The 23,569-nt window shown below is 52.3% G+C and overlaps 1 protein-coding gene across 6 annotated transcripts in view; it reads right to left on the bottom strand.

Annotated features, from left to right (window-relative positions):
• Positions 1-750: 750 nt before the first annotated feature.
• IGDCC4 (immunoglobulin superfamily DCC subclass member 4) overlaps positions 751-23,569 on the bottom strand; it is a 37,478-nt gene continuing 14,659 nt past the window's right edge. For 2 of the 6 annotated variants that reach the window (XM_088797306.1, XM_088797304.1), the window contains exons 4-20: positions 21,179-21,315; positions 19,741-19,881; positions 17,024-17,179; positions 15,821-16,234; positions 15,102-15,266; positions 14,428-14,565; positions 13,346-13,519; positions 12,091-12,327; positions 11,833-11,934; positions 9,740-9,923; positions 8,947-9,074; positions 7,139-7,387; positions 6,831-6,968; positions 5,856-5,961; positions 5,177-5,405; positions 4,258-4,419; positions 751-3,665 (exon numbers count right to left, since the gene is read on the bottom strand). In XM_088797306.1, the coding sequence (XP_088653432.1) occupies positions 3,261-3,665; positions 4,258-4,419; positions 5,177-5,405; positions 5,856-5,961; positions 6,831-6,968; positions 7,139-7,387; positions 8,947-9,074; positions 9,740-9,923; positions 11,833-11,934; positions 12,091-12,327; positions 13,346-13,519; positions 14,428-14,565; positions 15,102-15,266; positions 15,821-16,234; positions 17,024-17,179; positions 19,741-19,881; positions 21,179-21,315 (3,265 nt within the window). In that variant the 3' untranslated portion in view covers positions 751-3,260. The remainder of the gene's footprint in view (positions 3,666-4,257; positions 4,420-5,176; positions 5,406-5,855; positions 5,962-6,830; positions 6,969-7,138; positions 7,388-8,946; positions 9,075-9,739; positions 9,924-11,832; positions 11,935-12,090; positions 12,328-13,345; positions 13,520-14,427; positions 14,566-15,101; positions 15,267-15,820; positions 16,235-17,023; positions 17,180-19,740; positions 19,882-21,178; positions 21,316-23,569) is intronic. The other 4 variants (XM_088797305.1, XM_088797307.1, XM_074327553.2 and 1 more) reach the window with 4 other exon arrangements.

Consider the following 23,569-nt stretch of genomic DNA (forward strand, 5'->3'; position numbering starts at 1 on the left):
ATTCATTTTGACAAGTGTTTAATTCTTCTTTATCACAACGCTTGGTCTGAGAGTGATATGCAAATAATGGCTATTCTGCTGCATGCAAAATGTGCAGTATCTCTCCATATGATCTGTCAATTAACTCGTGTCTGGCCCACCAATGACTTTGGGGGTGGTCCTGGGCAGGGCAGCCTCTGGCTCTTGGTTCTCTCCAGCAGAAAAAACATGCATGTTTCAGGCTCTGTAAAGATCTTAGCAGAGCAGCAGCCAACCACGATCCTGAGACAAGTGTGGGGTATGATTGTGGAGTTCGGTGTGTGTTTGCCCACGTTTGAGTTAATGGACGTGAGGGTGTTTGTGAAGGTGTGCACATGTGGGTCTTTGAGCTTGCCCATGTGTGTGTGTGCAGCCATGAGCAATTTTGGAGACCAGAGTTATACAGAATAATAATTGTGGAGCCCAAACCTCTGGAGTTGTTTGTTCACTCCTCCCTTGCACCCAAGAAAGTTAAAAAAATGTGCTCCAGATGGAAAGAGATCCCCATCTCTTGGGGATGGCCTAAAAGAGTGCCATCAAAGAATGCGTCTTTCCTAAGTTTAAGTCTTTTTCCTAAGTGCCTGTTGAGGGAGGAAGATGGTTCAGTTCTTTCCCATGACTACCTGCTCTCTACCCTCAAAACCCAACATTTCTCATCTGGTAGGATATACAGTCTCTATGCAGAAAGGTTGAGGAAATTCTAGACATTGGTTCCAAAAGATAATTCCACATTTTTGGAAAATAGTTTATTAATTCATTATAAGGACAGATACATGATCAATGCCTTGGGTTAACACTAAAAAATGTCATATTTGTAAGGAGAAAAAAATGCTGGAAAAAATTAAATAATATAGCATAAACTAAATACAGACAAATAAATGAGCAGGTACTGATTATACTTGTCATGCATCAAAAAAAGGTTTTTAAAATGAGACTCAAAAAACGTAAGACATTGATGGTAGGTGACAAAGGGATTAATACCCTGTAAAAGGCCAATAGACTCTTTTCTAATAAAAATACTGCTACAAAGACACAAACCTAACACTTCCAAATTACCCAGAGCCCAAATCATATATAATACTAGTGAGTAATGGCCACTTTCTTATCAACTGTGAGTTATAGGCAGATACCAGATTTATTACTTATTTGCTTTTGAGAAACAATTTTCCACCCAACCTAATGGGTTATAAATTGTCTCATTTGCAGCTATTTAATTTAAACCAGAACCTCAGTGCCTGTTAAACAAGAACATGAAAAATGACTATGTGGTGTAATGCTAAGAGCCTACTGTTAAAACAGCCATTTAATTCAGGGCAGTTTTTTTTTTTCCTTTAGAAAAAAAATCAAACCAGCAAAATAAAACGAGGCTTTTGACCTTCAGAGCAATGATAAAACATATACAGTGGTGTTAGCCACAGTAACGCTGAATGCTACAGAAATAGTACAAGTAACAATTCTGTCCTTAATGCGATACAAAAACCAACATTAATAATCTTTAGTGTTATCATAGGCTGGTTGAAGGAGGGGGAGGGGGAGGAAATGTAGGTGCGGATGTCAAACGTGAGTGACACCCGAGTGTAATAAACACAGATGCTGAAAGGGTCTGAGGAAGCTGCAACTCCGCTGAGAGACATTTCACCATTAAAAAAAAAAAAAGGAAAAAGGAAAGATAGACTGGTTATTTCTAATTTGGCCCAGAAGCCAGAGTTAACCCTTGATGTGCCAATCAGCTAAAAAGATGCATTTAAGGAGAAAAGACCCCAGATTCCATGCTCCTGTGAGAATAAATGCCATTGTTTTCTCTACACAGGAAAGAGTGGTGGGTCATCAGAAAATGATTTCAGGATTGAATTTAAAGGGAAAAAAAAAAACAAATGAAATGAACCAATCGCCCTTGTCCTGTGCAAAGATGTCCTTTCTAGACCCTGGAGGATGAGATTCCTCTTACCCCCACCCCATCAGCTCCTGTTCAAGGCCCACAGAGCGGGAATCTGCTGGGCTGCAGTGCCCCTAATTCCCACTCTCCTTCCTCCCTTTAGCTTCAGCTAGGAAGGAAGTTTCCAAACCCCTCCATCCAGCCAACCTACCTTCCTGCATAAAAGGGAGGGAGGAATTTTATCCTGAGCCTCTGGGTCATATTCCCCTTTCCCCATCTCAAAAGTCCCCTTGTGTGACTTGGATCCATCACCTCCAAGGAGAGTCCTCCCATCTCAATCCCAGGGAGAAAGATACAAGGGAAGCTGGAAGGTCTTCTCTAAACCTGCACTGGGGGTGGGCCGTCTGCCTGGGGAGGGGGCAGATGGAGGCGCAGAGAGAAGAAGGGGCAGGAAGGTAATGGGTGAAGTGACTGGCAGACACAGGAATCACACTATGGCCTCAAAGCAGACATGAGGTAGTCATGTTGTTATGGAAGGAAGGTGGGAGAACCACATGACAGCATGGGGAGAGGAGCGAGAGACAGGAAAGGCAGACATTCAGAGGAGACACAGAACAGTGGAGACAAAAGGAAAGATTATCGGGGAAGAAGTGAAGGGCATTGGAATTGGGAGAGCAAGTTGACTGGGAGAGGGGCCACTAGCGCAGTGAAGGGGAAGGAAGGAGGGGAGCGAAAGAGAAAGCAAATGTTCAAAGCCAGGCACTTTCCAAATTATAGAAGTAAATGCAGAGTTGCTCTGAGGGGAGCCAGAGTCACCCTCTCAATTTGGGCAATGGGACGTGGGTGATGGGAGGTGATTCAACTAAAATGTTAGGTATTCAGGGCCTACTTGCACTCAGCCTCGCCAGACGGAACATGGGCTGAGGCCGTCTTTGTCAGACAGGGCACTGCAGACACTCGCAGAGTGTGTAATAAAAGGCTGGGTGACAGAGGTGGGGGGCCCACAGGCCTGGGGACTGACCCGTCTGGGGCCCTGAGCTGAGCTGGAGGATCAGTGAGGCTATAGTGACCACTGCCTGGACCGCGGTTTCGCAGCTCACAACCAGCACACACACGTGCTTCCCATACGTGTACATCACATATAGCCGTGCTTCACGCATCTCTCACGTATCACATGTGTTACAGAGTATGGGGGAGTGAATAATCCATTTCTTCCTCTCCCCCCCCCCTTGCCAAAGCACCCTAGGAGGCTCCAAAAGGCTTGGTGATGTTCAATATCTTCAAGTACCCACGTGTACGTGCACGGCCACGTGTGTCACATGCCATAATCCAGATCAGCCTGCCCCAAACTGCCCCTCCAGGAGAACTAAGCAGAGGAAGAGACGGGGGCTCTGGGCAAGCCCGGGCTGGCTCCTAGAGGGCAGGGGGCCTTCGGCTGGCAGCTGTTCCCGGGGGCCTCCTCCAGCGCCTCACTGGACTGCAGGTCTGGGTAGGGGCAAGAAGATGCCTGTGGTAGGCAGGTAAGTCTGTCTGGCCCAGTGGCTGCCTGCTCACACCCTCCCAGCTCCCTGTCCAGCCAGTCTCCCCCTTGCCCTAGATCCACAACACCCGAAGTGAGGTCAGGAGCTTCCGAAGGCAGGGGATCCTCAGGTTCCAGGTCCTGGAGGTGGAGGTCAGGCGTCCCTGTGGAGGCACTAAAGTCAGAGTGGACAATGACTTCAGCCTCCACCTGGGTCCTGCAGGCGGGGGGCGGCTTCTTCCTCCCATTGCCCTGGTCAGAGCAGAGAACACAAAGACAGGGTGAGAGTCACTGAGTGGAGAGAGACTAACACCCACCCCCTCCCACGTACCCCAGAGCATACATCACATGAGACCTGGTTAAGGAAGCAGGCTGACTGCTCTACAAGAGACGGTGACTGGACACATGGGAAGGGAGGGGAAAATGTGCCCTTGCCCAGGAGTTCCAGAAGTACCAGATTTAGTGAGGGCCTCAGTGAATATGAAGGGCTGGAGGTACTCAGGCCAGGCCTACCCTCAGACCCCATGGGAACTCTGCTCTGGCCCTCTTAGGTCTAGGTAGAGGAGGGACTGTCCCCAAAAAGGAGAAATACAGATTCCTGCCAAGTAGCCAGCCCTCTACCCACTCCCCTTTGGAGGCTCCAGGGGTCTCCTGGCTAGACCTCTATCCCCAGGAAAGCTACCACCAGGGGTCTCCAGAGAACTAGTGAGTTCTTGCACTCCAGTGCCCTGTCTGACAGAGACAGCCCCAGCCCATTTTCCTGTCTGGCTGGGCTGAGTGCAAGTTCTCCACAAGCATGGGGACCCTTCTCTCCTTTCTTCCCCTTTCCTCCCAGCACACTGACCTTTATGGCGTCATACACCAGAGCCTGCAGCAACAGCGTCTGCCCAGTTCCAGCGGGGGGCAGCAGGGCCCGGGTCAGAGCTGGCATGGGGCCCGCCTGGGGCAGCTCACAGCCCGCCCAGGAACCTGCCCAGCTTGGTCCACCTGGCTGAGCCCATGAGATCTGCCCGGGAAAGACAAGCAGGAGCATTGAGGGACTGGCTGGGTGAGGGAAGTGGATGGAGGCCCCTCCACAGACTCTGGCCTCCCTGCCTCCTTCCTCGCAGTGCTGTGGTGAGGAGCGCAGAATGGGCTACGGGTCTGGGGGTGAAGTGAGCATGGAGAAGTCCTCCTGCAGGAAAGCCTAATACCAGCGTTTTGGCAAAGCCCAGAGGTTTCCAAGCCACACAAGGTCTCCTTCAGAGAGGCAGGGAAAGGGTGAGGAAGGACTCCAGTTGAGCAGGCTGGTCAGAGAAGGGCGGGATGAGCCACCACTGCCAGCGCGGAGAGGACCTGCCCTGCGTGGCCCACTTCATCTGGGTCCCAGTCTCACTTGGCTACAGCGAAGCTGACCAGCCTTTTCCCCATAGCTGGGTCTTATGCGTCTCCCCAGCTCCCAGGATGAGGAGGGATCTGGTGTTTTGGCCACCATGAGTCACTTGCAGAAAGCCCATCAGGAGCCCTCCTCTCCTTCCATGAGAACCAGGCTAACCTATTCTGCCAGGGACGGAGCCCATCTGCTTCCCAGGCCTGCCAACCCTTTCATGGAGGAGGGAGAGACAGTGCCTTTTCTTCTGCAGCTGGTCCTGTGAAAGGGAGATTGGGGTGGGGTGGGGGGTGTTCTCTTACAGGGTCGCCTGTTGTGCTCTCGCGCCCCCTGGTGTCCTCTTCAGGAGTGGGCCACAATGTGGGGCTCTAACCTACCAAGGTTTCAGGCTCACCTTTCTCTTGGAATGACTCCGGCAGTCTGAGACACCACCACCCATAAGGCTGTGTACTTCAGCCCTGTCCTCGATGTCTGAGGGTGGTGGGGACCAGTCCTGGGGGTGGGGGTGCACAAGGGACTCCAGTTCATGGGTAGCTGGAGGGCTGGGGGATCCAAGGCGGGCTCGGGAGTACAGCGCAGGGTTTCCGGCAGTGGCAGTGGAGGTCAGGCCTGGGAGTGCTTCCCTGGAAGAGAAGATGGGCAGAGAGTGAGGTGTGGGGGAGGGGCTGGGACTTAGTCCAGCCTATGTCCTTGCCTATCTCTGGGACTTGGTTTCCAGTCTGTGTAATGAATAAGGAACTCTGTTGAAAACAGTGAATGGGACCCTTCCTCCACTGGCTCCAGGCATCTGGAGATTTGGGGTCCCTCGTTCCAAGATCCTGGCAGCTACAAAGGAAGTGGGAGACAGGCAGCTCTGCTTATGCATGCCCTTGCTGAAGGGGTAGACGAGGGGCTCCCCTAAATCCACTCCCCACTCTCATGAGGACATCACCCCCAATCCTTTCATCTCAGAGTCCTAACTTTAATGGGGCTTCTGGGGGTGCCGAGGACAAGTCACGGCCACCTTCCCAGCTCTCTCCTCTCTGTGACCCTTCTGGAAATCTCTCTGCAGTTAGACTGGCTCCTTCGCCCACCTGTGGGGGCCGCGGCGCAGGCCAGCACACATGCAGGCCAGGAGGCAGAGGAGGCCCAGGCAGACACCCACGACGATGCCTGTGACTGAATGCACATCCAAGGAGTCTGGTGGGGGAGAGAGAACAGGTCAAGGACAGGAGAAGGCCCAGGGTTCACACATCAGGACTTCTTGTGCTTTCCTGGGGGGACCACTGGCTGGCGTCTCACTTTGTGGACACTCAAAATCTTCTGATGCAAGGCCAGGAGGGCACTGAGTCTCACAGAGACCACAGCTACCCCTCTCCAGCTGTCCTCCCCACTTGACATCCAGAAGTTGTGGTCCTTCCCCTTCAGCTTGCCTGCTGACCAGGGATGGTTTCAGGGCCATGCAACAAGTATCGTCGTGCGGGGCCCACGCTTACAAGGGCTCTGTGCTTGGTTTAATGCTCCGCTGTCACCATCTTGAAACTCTTCCTAATTTTTTAATAAGGAGCCCCTCAGTTTCATTTCACACTGGGTCCTGCAAATTACATAGCCAGTCCTGCTGTCCACCTCTACCCCATAAAGCTCATCACGTCTCCAACCCAATCCTCCAGTCAATGCAATCTTCCAAAGAAACCAAGCCACTCTCCCAAAAATCTGACCTCTCAACTGAATCACCACTCAGCTACTTCCAATTTGTCCTGTCTGCACCAAACTACCGTGTTTCCCCAAAAATAAGACCGGGTCTTATATTAAGTTTTGCTCCAAAAGATGCATTAGTGCTTATGTTCAGGGGATGTCATCCTGAAAAATCATGCTAGGGCTTATTTTACAGTTAGGTCTACGGTAGAAGGGCAGTTGTCGAAAACAATGAAAGTGTAATCATGTCCTGCATCAGGGCCTTGGAAGAAATTACTTCAGGGTTAGAAGTAAACTCCAGGGGCCTCTGGGGGCTTCTGGGGATCTCGGGCTGCCCCCAGATAGACCGCACTCCTCCCTTCCTGCCCTCTTACCTGAGAGCTTCTCCTGGAGAGTGATCACATCCTGCAGGCCAGAGAAGGGCCCAGGCCCCACCTCTGTGCGTGCCCCCATCTTGAAGAAGTACCTAGTATCACTCTCGAGGCCACGTACCTCTGCACTGAAGATGTTTCCTAGGGGGTAGGGAAAGCAGGGCTACTGGATTGAGTAGGGGTGGGATGCAGGGATGGGCAGGAAAGCAGGACTAAGGCCGTCTGTCTGCTCCTCCCACCCAGGCAGTAGCTTCTGCCTGTTCCTTCTGGAAACCCCTAGAACAAACCTCAGGCGCACTCTCACTACTAACCCAGCCACTGGAGAGGTTGGCAATGGGGGAGAAGCTGGGGACTCTCTTGCTTCAATGCCCTGGGGTGGGAGCCCTCACCGTCCGTGGTGAGCAGGGTCCACTGCTGCTCAGGCTGGGTATGGTTGCTGCTGTACAGGATCAGATACTCCACAATCTCCCCATTGGGCTCCGTGGGGGGGCACCAGTGCAGCAGGACAGTGGATGGTGTCAGAGAGCTCAGGCGCAGGTCAGATGGGGGCGTTGAAGGGCCTGTGTGCAGGGGAGGAGATGGAGAGAGGCAGGGTCACTGAGAGCCCCAGCTGGGGGGGGGGGGCAGCTGGAAGACAGGGTATGAGGCATGGCCTCTCTTCTTCCTCCTTAACTGGGACAAACCACAGAGCAAAATGAGGACTGGTCTCTAATTTGGGAATTTCTGGAAAACCGTTGGGGAGGGGGGCTTCACCACGGTGCTCTCCTCCCTGAAATTCTTCTCCACTCCTTGGAGCAGAGATCCCTAAACTTCCACAACCAGATACTTCCAAGGGTGGAGGAGATTGTCTGGTATTCTAGTGACCCGGGGACAGAGCTCACCATTTTTGGGAAGGCTTACATTTTATTTTAAACTCTCAAACTAAGTTTGCCATCTATTCCGTGGTCAAGTTTAATATAAACATAGTATTTAAATTATATATCATTTAAAGGTCGTAACTCCCCTTGCCACCCCAAATCTTTCAGTAAAATTGGTTGATGCCTTGTATAGCCTTTGTCTGTGCCCCTACAGGGTCATGGGCACCCCACTGTGAGAAGTACCCCCTTGGCGGACTCCGTGTTTTGTTTTTAGAGAAGAAGCTGATCTTGGGAGGCAGGGGGTGAATGAGGAAGGGTGAGGAGGAGGAGCACAAGGGGACTGGTGAGCTGAGAAGCGACAGATATTTGGGGGTTCAGGTTTCCAAAGCCTGACAGAGGGTGGAATGGGAATCCAGGGCTCTCAGGTGTAACAAAGCCACAGCATCACAGGCTGCCAGAAGCCTCTTTGACCTGATTCTCTGCTTCTCAGGCTCCAGTTTCCCCATCTAAAGAAGAACCGTTCCCCTCTGTAGCATGGTCAATTGCGCTGGGGACCCAATAATATAAAGTCTCCTTTGGGAAGACATCAGGTCTCCCTAAACTCCATACACAGTTTAAGACCATAATAACTGAGGTATAGGCGGGTGAGAAACGATTTGAAAGCAGTTTTTAAAAAAGCAAATTCATGAGAACGAAGTGCCTTCACACCCCACCCCACACACATTTTCCTATGTCAGGTCCTGGGACAAAGGTCTTCTGTCAATGGGAAGGTGAATAGTCTTAGGGCTGGCAGAAGTGAAGAGCCTCTGCTGTGAGAACAAAAGTCCATTTGTTTTGAAATGCCATTTCCAGAGGGTTCCAGAGTCACAGACTTGCAGAGCAAATGGTCCCATCCTCTTTCTATAGATGATGACAGGCCCTGGGTAAGGAAGGGACCTGCCCAAGTCTCCCTGTGTGTCAGGGGCAGGATGGGGACCCAAATGCAGAATACAGGTCACCAGCCTCGCCCGCCTGGCCCCTCTTCACCAGCTCAGTGGGGTCTTGGTACAGCCTCTTAAAAGAAGCCGCTCCCCTAAACCCTATGTTATTATTTTTATGGGTAAATGGACAAGACCAGCACAGGACTGGCTACTTCAATGCAAAGCGAATGACAGACACTGGTGAGATTCTGAGCCCCCTTCAGAAAAGAGGTTCTGAGGCCAGAAAGAGTTGGGGGAAAGATAGACTGGTGTCCAGAGGGTCGGGGGCAGGGGACCACTCACGGTCAGGCAGGGTGGAGCGCTCCACTACGGAGCCGAAAGGCCCATCCATGTCCACACCGTGGGACTGGACTGCAAACTCATATTTGGTGAATGGCTTCAGCCCGCCAATGAGGATGTCTTCTCCCGAGCTGTCAAGGCAAGAAACATGACGAGTGCTCACGTTTAGAAGAAGCTCTGCCAAAGCTACTCCCACGGCCCCAGCCCTAGCCCCAGGCCCTGCCCAGAGGGGAATCTGCTCCCTGCATAGGGCCAGTAACCTCAGCCAGAGAACCCACAGAGAGGTCTGGATGTAGACTGCTCCCAGGGCATCATGCTCCATGTCCAATACCCAAGCCAGGCCCCCTCCTTCAGGAAGCCTTCCTGGATTAATGCAAGTCATCCTTCACCCAAGGAAGCATCTCTGACACATATTTTTCTTGATTTAATTTTACTTTAGCTGCAATTATATATATCTATTGCTTTTTATGTGATGTTTCCTCTGCCAAACCAGCAGCTCCTGAGAACTGGGGGTCCTCTTAGGAGAGCAGCTGGGTGGTCTCTTCCCCGTCATACTGGGAGCCAAGCCCTCTGAGGTTGAAGAAACAGGTCTGTCTGCATCATGCTCCCAAGGGTTCAGCTCAAGGCTCTGTTGTAAGGAATAGGATAGACTCTCCTTTTTCACCATCAGACCCTCGGTGTACCTGCAGTATAATACGTGAGCCCTGAAAGGTTCCTGAATCCCCCCAGGGTCCCTTTCCTCATCACCACCTGCTGTCTTCCTCCTCCCTCCACAGGATTAGCCCCTCTTCCTCACCTGGTATAATAGGTGACCAGGGAGGCATTCCTGAGCCCCCAGGGGCTGAAACGCACAGTGTAGTTGACAATCTTGACTGTGGTGAAGTCAGGTTTTTTCCACCGAAGCCAGATGGATGTGGAGCTGTTTGATTCCGCATGGACATGGGCAGGGGGCAAGGGTGGTCCCCTCTGAATGGGCAGGTCTGGAAGGTGAAAATTAGAGTGTGGGGAAGGGAGGAAGGACACTCACCCTAAAAACGTATGCTTTACAGTTCCCAGCTTACAGTTATTTTCTTCTACCCTCTCTCTTTTGCTCCTGTGAGTTGGGTAGCATCATTACCACTTCACAGATGAGGAAACTGAGGCTCCCAAGAATTTAAGTGATTTTTGCCAGGGCCATACATATAGCAGACAGTAATAGAGAGGCAGCGAATCATGGCAATTTAGAGCACAGATTCTGGAGTCAGGCTGCCCTGGTTCAAATTCCAGCTCTGCCACTTACTAGCTGTATAACCTTGGAGACGTTACTTAACTTCTAGGCATACTCCCTATGCCTCCATTCCCTGCTCTGTAAGTGGGGCTGATAATAGTATCTAATTCATAACGTTGTTATGAGGATTAAGTTAGTTCATATTGGTCAAGTATATAAAAATATCTGGCACATTGCTATGGACTGAATGTTTGTGTCCCCCCCAAAAAAAAATTTACATTGTTGAAATTTGAATAGATGGTGAAATACTCATGAATGGAATTAGTGCCTAGCTTCGTCCATTCAGGCTGCTATAATGAAGTACCACTGACTGGGTGGCTTATAAATAACAGAAATGTTCTTCTCACAGTTCTGGGGGCTGGAGTCCGAGATCAGAGCGCCAGCATGGCTGGGTTCTGCTGAGAGCCCTCTTCCAGGTTGCTGACTGCTGACTTCTCATTGTGTGGCCACATGGCAGAGAGCAGAGAAAGGAAGCAAGTTCTCTGGTGACTCTTAGAAGGGCACTAATCCCACTCACGAGGGCTCTACCCTCATGACCACATCTAATCCTAATTACCTCCTAATACATCACAATGGAGGGTATGGCTTCAACATATGAATTTTGGGGGGGACACACACTTTCAGTCCCTAACAGTGACCTTATTGAAGAGATCCCCAGAGAGCTCTCTATTCCTCTTTCTGCCACGTGAGGACATAGCAAGAAGAGGGGTTATGGTCTATGCACCAGGAAGTGGGCTCTCACCAGACACTGATTCTGCCAGTGCCTTAATCTTGGACTTCCCAGCCTCCAGAACCACCATATGAGAACCAAATGGTGCTTGTATAAGACTATGGTATTTTTGTTATAGTATTATAGGATGACGTGTTTATTACATAAACATAAAATAACATAAACTCCATGAGAGCAGGTACCTTACTTGTGTTGTTCATCACTAAATTCCCAGAACAGAGCTGGCACATAGTAGATGCTCAGTAAAACACTTGCTGAATGAGCAAACTGGAATTAGAACCCAGGTTTCTTGACCTTGGTTAAGTTCTCCTTTCACTGAACCACACGATTGAAAATCAGCCTGGGAAGTTCGGGGTGAGGGAGTGTCATGATGGGCAACAGAGGTGTCCAGCACAGGGTCACGGTAGTCACTGCAGTGGAAAGACTTTTGCCTGAAAGCCAGGAGTCCTGGTTCCAGTCTAAGCTCTGTGACACCTTGGACAAGTCCCTTTACCTCTCTGAGCCTCAGTTTCCTGGTAGGCCACATAGAGCTACTCTCCCTTCTTACAGTGGTGGGGTCATCTGACAGACTGTAGGTGGACATGTTTTAAAAATTGTCTTAAAGTCAAACTTGGGGTCAGGAGTCACTGATCAACCATGGGATTTCTCTGTCCTACCTTCCAAATTGGCACTGCTCATGGGCAATGAAAATACTGTAGCAGACCTAGAAGACAGTGCACAAACTGGAGCTTCTTTCTATGACAGAGGCTGTCTGGAGCCAGAAGAGGATCTCTGAGCCTAGGAGAATGCATTTGGGGGTGGCTGAGGCCACCAGATGGCCTGACCACCAGGGCTGGCCCAGAGGAAAGGGAAAGGAAGCCGCACACAGATGCCTTGCCTGAGCCCCCCTCACCTGGCGTGGGAGCCTTTTCCGTCTTGCCCTTCCACACTGCTGCATAGCCGTCCTCATGTTTGTTGAATGCTACAAGCTTCACTTCGTACAGCCGGCCAGGGACTGGGGAAGATTACAGGGGTCACTGACTAGCTAGAGGAACCCGTGGGGTCACGCTCTTGTCCCCAGAGAGAATTCCGTCTCCAACTCCTGCACCCAGCTCTCCAGGCTCCCGCTGAAGCTACATCCATCTCGTTCCCTCCCCCCAGCCCTCCTCACCTAACTGAGTCAGCTCATACTGCTTCACTTTCTTCTTGAGGCGGACAGGCCCCACATCCCAAGCCTGGTCTCCACGGCCCCCCGGGGGGCTGTCACCATTGGCCTCCTCCTCGGCCCCCACCTCCCGCCAGTACAGTTTGTAGCCAGAGATCTGGGCAGGGTGAGGGGGAGGCTGCCACGACACGACCAGGGACTCCATCCTTGCCCGTACCTTCAACTCTGCAGGGGCAAAAGGGACTGGGGGCAGGGTGAGCAGGATGGGAGAAGTGGAAAGAGAATGGGGAATGAGGAGAAAGAGGCCAGGGGTGGGAGAGGGGGAAGAGGCAAGAGGAGGAAGAAGCAGAAAGACTGGCATTGAGTGAGAGCCTTGCCAGCTTTCTCCCAACGCATCACCACTCAGCCACCACCCAAAGTGCCAGGCCAGGGCTGGTCTAGAGGTGAACTTACTATTTCACAAACCCAGAGTGCTGAAAATGGAGGGATGTCTTCCTGAGCGTTTGCACAGAGGTTAGCAAGGAATACCTCTGGGGCAGGGCTGACAGTACCTAGCACAGAGTCGGCTCTATAATTCTTCTAAGGGAATGAATGCATGGATACTGGCAGATAAGGGAGTCACAAGGGTTGCTAAGGCCAGGAAGGAGGGATGGAGCCATTAGAGTGGGGACTCTACTTGGAGCCTAAAAGTTGTGAGCTTATTATGTATTAGACACTGTTCTAAGCACTCTGTACATACATTTTAACTTTATTCTCACAACCCTAAAAAATAAATGAAAATAACATTATCCCCATTTTACAGGTAAGAAAACTGAGGCTCAGAGCAGTTAAATAACTTGCCCAAGGTCACACAGATAGTATGCATACAGGTTTGGTCTGCATTTAACTATTCGACCATTGGGCCTCTCAACAAATCCAATAACCATAATCATGGAAGCAGCTGCTATTTAACAAGCTCTTATTGTGTACTAAATACTTTGTTTACAATATATTATCAATCCTCACGCCTCGATTGGCAGCAAATGAAGCCTTAGAGTTGTGAACGGTTTGTTGGAGGTCACATAACAGAAGGGACACTTGAACACAGATATGCCTGCGATGGCCAGCCCTTTGCCTCTACACCCATCCTCCCTGACCCATCAAGCAAGGGGAGCCATGGAAGGTCTCTGATGGAGGGGGTGGTTGGGTCTGGGTTCCAAGGGCATACATACACCCACACAATCATGCATGCCACCTGGTCCTGTCCCGTCCGAGCCCGTACCATGGCTCTGGTTGTGCATACTGGGTGTCCTGTGCTGCATCCACTGCGAAGGTGCCCCGTAGCCAGCCCCCGTGCCGGCCGAAATCCGTACTCGATACACCTTGTTGGGCAGAAGTGAGTTCAGCGTAAGCTGTGTCTCATTCCCTGGCACCTCGGTGGAGAAAATCTGATCTGCTGGGACAGAAAAGACTGGCTGCTGGGAGGCCACCTGGGGACCACAAGCCCTAAATTCCCCTACACCGACTCTTCCACCTCAGATCCTGGTTCTTCAATGCCCACTGGAGCCTGAGGCCCTCTCACCTGCGTGGACTCCATGGCTCCAGGGCTGACTCCTGGGCTTCCCACTCCAGCTGATGTGGCCATCAGCCTTGGTTCAGAGTGGGGAGAATCATGGCTTGCTGCCCCCACTTCCCCATAAACTGGCAATGAGCCCCCCCCCCCCCCCCCACACACACACACGGGCACAGGCACAGGGGTTGCCTGTGAGGGCTTTCGGCACCACCTGCCTTCCAAAGCCCTGACAACCACCAAACCCCCTCCCTCACCCTTCCCTCCCTCTTCACCGTCACCTTGGCCCCCCAGCCACCTGCCTTCCCCTAAGGCTTTATCCCTTTCATACTCCTCCCCTAGATTACCAACATCTGCCCTAACAACCCCCTTCAATGCTCCATTCCCCCTTCCCACAAGCGCCCCCACCACCTCCCTATCCCTCATCTGCTCTTTGAGCTGGCAGGGACCCTAGGGGTCACCTAAGCCCCCTGCCTCATTTCTCAGAGAAGGAAGTTGAGGCAGGGACTCAGTAGGACGGCACACTGCAGCCGTAGAGGAGGTGGGGCCAGACCCCAGGCCGCCCTCTGCCTTGAGCGAGCTAGCCCTCTTTTCACTTCAGCCGCCCCTACCCCTGGCCCACACTCCTTTTTTCCAGGTTCACCTCTCCTTACCCTCCCACCCCCACTCCACCTCCCTGTACTAATTTCCTCAGACTCCCCCACACACACAGCTCAGGGTCTCATTGGCTCTGACCAACGCTTCACACCCACAATTCCCAGCCAGGTGGAGCCCACACCTTGCCCCCCACTCACCTTCCTTTCCCAAACCGTACTCTATCTTGTACTTCACCACCTGCCCATTGCTCAGGCTGGGAGGCAGGGGCAGCCACGCCACCCTGATGTCCGAGGGGTTGGGGCTGGACAGGGAGAGCTGGGGTGCTGCACTGGGGACTGAGACAGAAGAACATCAGCGTGAGCTCTGCTCCACCGACGTGGAAGGTGAGGCCCAGGAGCGGTCAGAGACTTGCCCAGGTCACACAGCAAGTCAGAAGGAGGCCCAGGACCAGGATCTGAGGGAGCAAAGGGAGCCTCTCAGGGGAGCCCCAAGCTGGAGAGGAGCGGACATCCTTCCCACCCTGAGAAAGGTTTGGGGCACAATCTTCCACTGCCAGTGGGCTGTCACAGGCCCATGCCTGACTGACTGGTATGTGGGGATCAGGGAGAGGGGCCACGTGATATAGGGAATCGTGAACTGAGAACTCAAGCCCCAGCTGTCCTACTGACCCTGGGCAAGTCACTCTCATTTTCTGGGCCTCAGTTTCCCCAACTGTAAATTGGGGAGAAGAACCCTTGCCCAGCCCCTTTCGGGTGGCACACCCTAGGCAAGTAAAAGTGCCTTGGCGTACACTAGTAAAGAGAAGCCAAGCTAGCATCCCCAGGGAATTCTCTGGGCCCCAAGGTGCCCATGGCAGGTTCAGAGGCCCTACCATCATCCAGAGTGTGGACCAGCGCTGGGGTGGATGTACGACTGGCCCCCAGCTGGGAATAGGCCACTACGTAGAACTCATAATCGGTGTTAGGTTCCAGGTCCCGAACCTGTAGTTCTGTGGTGTCATTGTTCACTGCAAACTGGTATTCCACATTGTCCATGCCTGCAGTGGTGATACAGAGCACAGTGGGACTGTCACAGGGCTACCCCCAGAGGCCCAAGAGCTGGAGGCTGTCTAAGGGTCCTTCAATTGTCCTAGGATCTGGAATCGTCAATTTATAGCTAAATCATCCCAGATAATCCCACATAATCTGACTAGATTACCTGGGGAGGGGAGACTATAAACTCCCCGGACTTCTCGACCCACTGTATGAATTCCTCCACTGGTTAGAAAGTTCCTTCCGGCATCTCACTGAGCTGACTCCTGCTGCTGTCAATAAGCTGGCCCCAGGAAGGCCGAGGCACTGTGCCTGGGCAAAGCCTCCTCCCTCCTCTTTCACACAGTGACCGAGGGGGATAATGTGCCGCACCGTTAACCCTTCTAGTACCAGACCTAACCCATAGCTTTGCGAGTCTCTCCTGTGGGCTCCCACCCTAACCCTCCCCAACCCCAAAGGTACCAGACAAGCAACCCTTCAGTCACCCAACGGGTTCCCGCCCTCACGGCGCTCCCACCTTCGCGTGTCAGACCCACCCCGCCCCGCCCCGCAGACGTACCCTGAGCCTTCTGGTAGTGAAGGGAGAAGCCGATGATCTGCTCGCTGTGCAGCTCCGGCCGCTCCCAGGCCACTAGCACGGTGGAGCTGCTCAGTGGCGTGGCCGTGACCCGCGTGGGAGCGCTGGGCAGCCCCTCGCGCACCACTACTGCCAGCGGCGCGGCGGCGCACGCGGTGCCCGCGCCGTTCTCGGCCACGCACTGGTAGTAGCCGGCGTCCTGCAGGCCGATCTGCGTGATCACCAGGCTGCTGCCGCCGCCCTGCACCTTAACGCGCCCGTTGGGCCGCAGCGGCGCCCCGTCGTGCAGCCAGCGCAGCGTGGGCCGCGGCTCCCCGGACGCGCGGCACACGAAGCGAGCGGTGCTGGCCCGCGTCCGCGACAGCGCCTCGGGCGCCTGCGAGATGGCAGGGGCCGCTGGGGGCGGGGAGGGGTACACTGACCGCGCGCTTCGGCCCCTAGGGGCTCTGCCCCTTTCTCCAAATTTCCTAACTGACGCCCACCTCCCCTCCAATCACCCTAATCTCTCCCTGACTCACCCCTTCCCCCAAATACTCTAGTGCAGCGCAGCTCTACCTCGTCTTCTGCGTTTACCCCAGCACCACGCTGACCATTCTCTTCCTCTCCCCGAATTGTCCCAAGCCTCCTCAGCTTCCCTTAAGTACCCCAGCTCCTCCTGGTTCTAACCCCACTCCCTCATTTATCACCTCCTTCTCCCCTACCTCCCAGTGTCTCCCACACCTATCAGATTTACCCCTCTCCAGAGTTACCCTGTCCCGAGCGCCTCCGTCCTCCAGTTTTCTGCCGCTCAGTCCACTCCACTGTCTCCCTCAGGACTAAGTCCCGGCCCTCCCCCATTACCTGAGTCCCACCCAGACCACCTCTCCCCACCCTCCAATCTCCCTGATCACCCCATTTCTCTCCCCAACTCAGTTCTCCCCACTCCCTCCTCCAATCTCTTTCCACCGCATCCCCTCCTCCAATGGTCTGTGCCCTCCAAGCCCCGCCCCTTACAAAGCACTCCTCTCCTGAACTCGAACCCCACTAAGCCCTACCCCTTTCTCATCCTCCGAGATCATCCCTCAGTTCCTTTAACACGCCCACTTGCCCACTTCCCCTCTCCCATTCTTCCTTGGGCCGCAGCTAACCCGCTCCGATGCCGTCTCCCACACTGCTCCTCCCCCAGCCTGCATTCACGCCGCTCACCCAACACGCGGAGCTCAGCGGCAGCAGAGGCGAAGTCGCGTGTCCGGGGCTTATTAGCACGGCAGACGTAGACACCAGAGTGCCGGGGCTGCGCGCTGGTGATCAGTAGGTTGGTTCGGCCCAGGACGATGACATCGGTGGAGATGGGCTTCCCGTCTAGGGGACGAGGGGGAGAACACTGGAGGGGAAAGCTGAGGACTGCCCCTCCATCCACTCTCCAGACCTCGGGGCCCCTTACACCCAGATTAAGAGAACACAACTGTTCCCAGTTCGAATCTCAGTTCCTCCACTTGCCAGCCTGGTGACCCTCTCTGAATCTTAGCGGCTCAATCTGTAAAATGGGGAGATAGTCCCTAGCTGGAAGGACGGCTGTGGGGGTGGAATGAATAAGGTTTGTGAGAACCCCTGACACAATGCAGGCACATAAATAGGTGCTCAGTACACTATCGCCATTATCATTCAATTCATTTCTCTCAAGAAGGGCACATCCTTCTCTATGGTCTTAGCCCAGTACCTATGATGAAGATATGGCTGAAAAGGTCTGATGAAAACGAAAGATTTGAATATGTGCAGAGACTTTCATCTTGATATGAAATGAAAATCATTTGAAAAGCCCTTGCCTTATGGAGAGAAACAGAAAATCCAGGGAAGAAATGGAAATGGCCAAGAAACACAAAAAAAGTGTTTAACTTCACATAATCAAAGAACTGCACATCAAAACACAGATGTTAATTTTCACCTATCAGATTGGGAACGTTTTTAAAAAGAGTAAATTGCAATGAGGGAGATAGGGATAGTCAGGGGCTCTACCTTGACCTAGAAGCCGGGGATTCCACTTATAGGCGCCTGTCCTGGAAAGACGTGAGCAGGGCGGATCACTGTAACGTTAATTGTGATAGTGGACGACTGGAAAGGACTTAAAAATTTAACAGTAGGAACTGGCAAATTACACAACAGGGATATTCAAAGGATGGAATATTATATAGTCATTATAATTATTTTTTGAAAAAGTTTTAAGTATGGGGAAATGCTTTTGATATACTGTTGAATGGAAATAGGACTTGGAACTGTAAATTCAGCATGCTTTCAATTTTTTTGCATAAAAAAAATCTGGAAGAAAATGCACACATATGTTAACAATTTTTTATCTTTGAACAGTGGGATGTTTTCTGTTTCTGCTTTTCCCTAGTTTTCTACAATAAATACATACAACTTTTGCAATGAGAAGAAAATAAAACAAGAGTCCCTTTCCTGACTTTTGGAAAGTTTCTGGAAAAGGAGCAGCGCCTGGGGTCAGGAATGAAAGCCTGTGGCAAAATGAGTTCCCAAACCCACAGTCGTCAGAATCCTCTGCCACAATTCTCAAATCCTTGTTGTGCACGTGAACCACAGAATTGCAGGGGGTCCTAAAATGCAGAGGCTACGGCAGGCCCCAGATTCTGCATTTCTAACTAGGTCCAAAGACCACACTTGCAGTAGCAAGGACCTAGGGCACCTAACTCCGGGATCACAACTCTCCAGGTGTGAAGGGAGGGAGTCTGTAGTTTTAACAAGCTCCCTGGGTCATCCTGATATTAGAATTTCTGGGTGACACCAGGCTTACCCCAATAATAGTATGAGGGTCCTGCTGGCCCCCAGAATCCCCCTAACTAGGCTCAAATCCAATAAGGCTCTGCTGGTTGGAGAGCTGCAAAGATACCAGCACTATTCTGTCTCATCAGATCAGTGGGGGGTACATCGCTGTTTGGTTTCTTATTCTTCTTTAAACTCTATGTATTCATTATGTACTCTTGAATGTGAGGTACAAAGTTACAAAAAAGAGGCAGTGTGGGGTAACAGACTGAGCCAGGGAAGAAGGGTGCCATCAACTTGGGACAAGTCACTTCTTATCGACAAATAGAAACAAAAATAATGCTCACTTTTCTTGCATCCAGGATTGTAGGGAATCGTGTAGTGGAAAGAGAACCAGCTCTATAGTTTGGGTCCTGGCTTTCCACCTGCCTCTCTGAACCTCAGCTTCCCATCTGCCCACTGGGAATAATAATCCTCCAAGAGCTCTTGGAGGCTCAGGCAAGGGAACGGGTGTGAGTGCTCAGTAGACTGCAAGGTGTAGTTGGCCCAGTGCCCTCATTACCCTGATAACGTCTCCTGTACAGCAGTCCCACTTGGCACTTATCACTTGCTGCCTGATACCATCAAGCCTCTCTTCCTATTTATGTGTTTTATCTCCCTCACCCAGACTATGAGTTCAGAGGCAGCCCCCCCCCCCCCCCCCCTGTCTCTCATCTGGGTATGTTATTCATTGTGCCCAGCATGAAGCCAGGCACACAAAGAGAGAGGCACAACAATTAAACAGAGCAGCAGTGGGGGGCCTGATTCCACCTGACTCACTGGCTGTGTGGCACCTTTCCAGCTCTCACACTCACTGGCAACACTATTGTGAGGCATGAAATAAGTAAGGTGAAGGAGCTAGCCCAGTCTTGATCATTGTTTTGTGAGTGGCAGACTCAAAGCGCCTCCTAAAGGAAACATGCTACGCAGATTGACGATTTAGTTTGTCCAGGTCCCCCACCCACACTCAGCCCTGGGAGAGGAGTTCTTGCCACATCAAAGATTGATGACCATGGAGTGGTCACCCTTATAGCTCCCTGATTTTGGGACACGTGAAATCCCACAGTCCTCCTTTCCCATGCCCTTCAGGCCCTCCCTCCACTTACCCTGTCTGACCCAGGACACGAAAGGGGTGGGGTCAGCCGAGGCTACACATTCCATCACGACACTCTGGCCAGACACCACAGTGGTGTTCTCTGGGGCTGCCACAATGGCCACATCCTGCCCCCTGGTGGACACCAGGGACCCTGGAGAGAGGGCAGACCAGCAGGCAGCCTTACTATTAGGCTTCTACGCGAGCAGTACCTCCCCTGATGTTTTCATCACCTGGGGAGGCAGGTAGGGCAGGGAGCAGCCAGGGTTCCACCTGACAGATGGCAAAAGCAGCTACCTAGTCCCACAGAGCTGGGACTGGCACTCAGAGCCCCTTCTCTTGAAGCCAGGAGAATAACCTGGCCTCCAACACCCCACCTCTATTCTTCCCTGCCAAACTGAACCCACCCACCAGGCAGAGGATGGTCAGGGTTATGAGTAGACTTGGAGTCTGGGCTTCGAGTCAACAGTTACAGTTTCTAGTTCCAGCACGTACTGTCATTATCATAATCGCACTGTGTGATCTTAGACAAGTCCCTTCTCCAAAGGTTCTCCGGTTCCTTGTGTGAAAGGTAGGGAGTGGGCTCGAGTTTCTGCCAGCTTGGTAACTCCCTGAGCACGGACTCCTGCCCAATTCTCAGTGTGACCTGCCTCCCTGGGTCAGCTTGGTGAATCCCTGGTTTGTCCAGCAGATGGAGGCAGAGACCCCGTGCACAGGAGAGGCAGGGACCCCCACTCAGAGCATCTCACCAGCTTAAGCCCCGAGGAAGGGGAGGTGGGAAGAGATGAGCAGCGGGGCTGGGCTGGGGGAGATGCCGTGGCAAAGGGAGGCAAGTGAGAGGCCCTGGGGGGAGGCCCGAGGTAAGACCCGTGGGTCACCTGCCATGTGCCAGGCACTTGCCACTCTTACCTCAGCTATTCTCACAACTTCCTGGAGTTGGATCACCAGCCCAGGGTCACACAGATGCTAAGCAGAGAAGCCAGGATTCAAACCAGGCCTTTCTGACCCCAAAGCCTGTGACCTTCCTCCTGCATTACCCTGGGACAGGAGCACCAGACTGCAGGCAGCCAGATTCACAGGGCACAGCCAGCAGTGAGGGGTGAACCCCCAGTGCCCAGAGCCCCCAGGGCACACAGAGGGGCAGGGACCAGGGCTTCAGGGCACTGACACCCCTTCTCAGATGCCTCTCTCCCCGCCGTGCCCAGCTCCATCCAACCCAAGGAAACACAGGGCCTCCAGAGGAAGGGAGCCCTGCACTGGGAGTCCAGCCCCAGCTCTGACTTGCTGGGCAGCATTGCCGTCTCTGGGCTTCATCACCTCACCTGTCTGATGGGAGTGATACCCTGTCACCTATTTGAAGGCAGGGCTTGGACGTCGTGAGGCCCCTCTCAGCTCGGATGCAGCTGACTCCAGAAACGCCCCCGTTTGCCTGCCCGGCCAGCCCCCCTTACCTCTGCAGGCCACACTGAGTAGGGCCTCCTGGCTGAAGCGCTGCTGGGCTGAGTTGGTGGCCACACAGCGGTAGGATCCTGCATCACTCTCCTGAACGTCTAGGATCTGGAGAACCCCGTTGGGAAGAGTGATGAGCCTTGGGAAGGGGGAAAGGGCACCTGTGAGGTGGGCAGGAGCTCTGCGAGGAGAGGGGCATCCCCAAACTACCCTGGGTCCTACCCCACTCTAACCTGAATTACCTAGAGTGCCTCCCTTTCAAGCCTCACTCACAATTGAAAAAATGCAAATTATAACTGTAAAATACCATTTCCAGATTGTAGAATACCTATCAGATTGGCAAAAGTCAAAAGGTTTAATCACAGTGGGAGAAGGCACTCTGTGTTGTTGGTGGCCATGCCAATCAATACTCCCTCATTCAAGGGCAAACTGGTGATATCTTAAACTCAAACCTGCACGTGCCTTTTGACCCAGCAATGCCACTACAAGGTCTCTAACCCACAGATATTCTCATACACGTACACAAAAATGTGTATTTAACAATATTCACTCCAGCACTGTCTGTAATAGCAAAAGACTGGAAATTATCCAAGCATCCATCTGCAGGGAGAACTAGCTAAATCGATTTGGGTGCATTTATACAATGGAGGGCTAGGCAGCTGTTAAAAAGGAGACAGCTCCATGTGTGCTGATATAGGAAGACCTCCAAGATGTGTATGCGGCAGAACAGTGTGTGGGAGATACGTACACTTAGATGCCGGCACTGACTGTCCCTGGTAATGGTGGTTGTGACTGGGGGGGGCCCTGGGATCCTGGGAGCTGACAGTGGGAGAAGGCTTATTATACAGCCTTCTGTACAGTTTGAATTTGTTTACCCCCTGCCTGCATTACCTCCTTCCTCCCAATAAAATCCCTTTCATTCACACTATGCCATCTGACCCTCAAAACAAGCCCAAGAAATAGAGGGGATCATAACCTTCATTTTATTGGTGACAAAACTAAGGCTCAGAGGGAGCAGGGTATTTTCCCACGGTCTCACAGCCGGAGCAGAGTGAAAACTTAAGCCCAGATCTTCTGGTGCCAAATCCCATGCTCTTCCCACCTGCCTGTCTCAGCAAACCCTTCGATGGCTGAGAAGGCCAGTGGAAGGGACGTGGTCCCCAGAAAGCTCCAGTCAGCACCTACATTGCTGAGGAGGGACGAGATGGCTGAGGGTGGTGTTCTCTGACCTCTTGGTCAAAGGGTTGAAATGCATCTTGGGTTAGAAAGCCCAGAGGCCTTGCTTGAAAGACAATGAAGCCAGCACAGAGCAGCAGACCAGGGAAGTGTCCATGGGGCTGGGGTGAGGGGACCAGAGAGGGCTCTGGACCCCGTCGGGCATGAGCAGCTCCTCCGGAATCCTCCACCTGTGACCCCTGCAGGTCCGCTGAGGTTGAGAGTTCTCGTTTCTCAAGAGGGTGAATGGTGCTGCTCCCTGGATGTAGGCTGCACCAAGGTCAGAGAGGAAATGGGGCAGCTGTGCACTTGGTGAAGATCCCTCGGCTTGTGGGAAAACAGGGTATGAGAAAATCTAAACAGGAGAGGAGAACCAGCTCAAGGGTGTTGGGAGAGAATTCTGGCCATGGGTCTAGAAAGCTGCTGCGGCCCCAAGACAGAGGAAAAACAGAAAGCTGCAGCACTCCCTCCATCACCCCAAAGGCTCACCCACTTCTGCCGCAGTGTCTTACCCTCAGCTCCAATAGCTGCCCACATCAGTGCTGGGCCAGAGGGGAGAAGGCACAAGGACGCAAAGGGTGTTTGGAGGAAAAATCCTGAGCCAACACCCTGCCTGTGGCCACAAAAAATTGATGAGAAAGGCCAAGTGGGGAAGGACAAACAGGACCCATCTGGAAAATAAATCCCTCATTCCAGGTGTCCTCTACCTAATATACTCTACTCTCAAGACCCTGTGTCCTCCCCCAGTCTAGCTAGCTGACTGCCTGCAGGGTCACTTCCTAACCCCAAAGTTCCGTGGTGTTTCCTGGGGAATTGTGCTCTGGGTACCGAAGAGGTAATACCTGCTTTGACAAGTACCATTTCCTTAATTACGTGTGTTGAATGAAGGGACAAATGAATGAACGAATGAATGAATGGATACATGTCCTCACATGTGCTGTTGCTGAAGCAGATGGAACCATTGTTAGTGTTTATCGAAAATCTTTTCTGTTTTGTTAAAATGTAGTTTTAGAAGCTCTGTCCTTGGAAAGAAGTCAAAGATATATTGGTTAGTGGGGGCGGGGGGGAAGTCACAAAACAGTGTTTATGAAGCAATTCTATTTTTGGAACATAAATAAATATGTTAGGCTATGCACAAAAATGTCAAAGGTGGTAAAGCTCCCGTCACTCATGGAGGT

The sequence above is a fragment of the Rhinolophus sinicus genome, chromosome 3 (assembly GCF_057876585.1).
Source record: "Rhinolophus sinicus isolate RSI-liver-muscle chromosome 3, RSI-T2T, whole genome shotgun sequence".
NCBI lineage: Eukaryota > Metazoa > Chordata > Mammalia > Chiroptera > Rhinolophidae > Rhinolophus > Rhinolophus sinicus.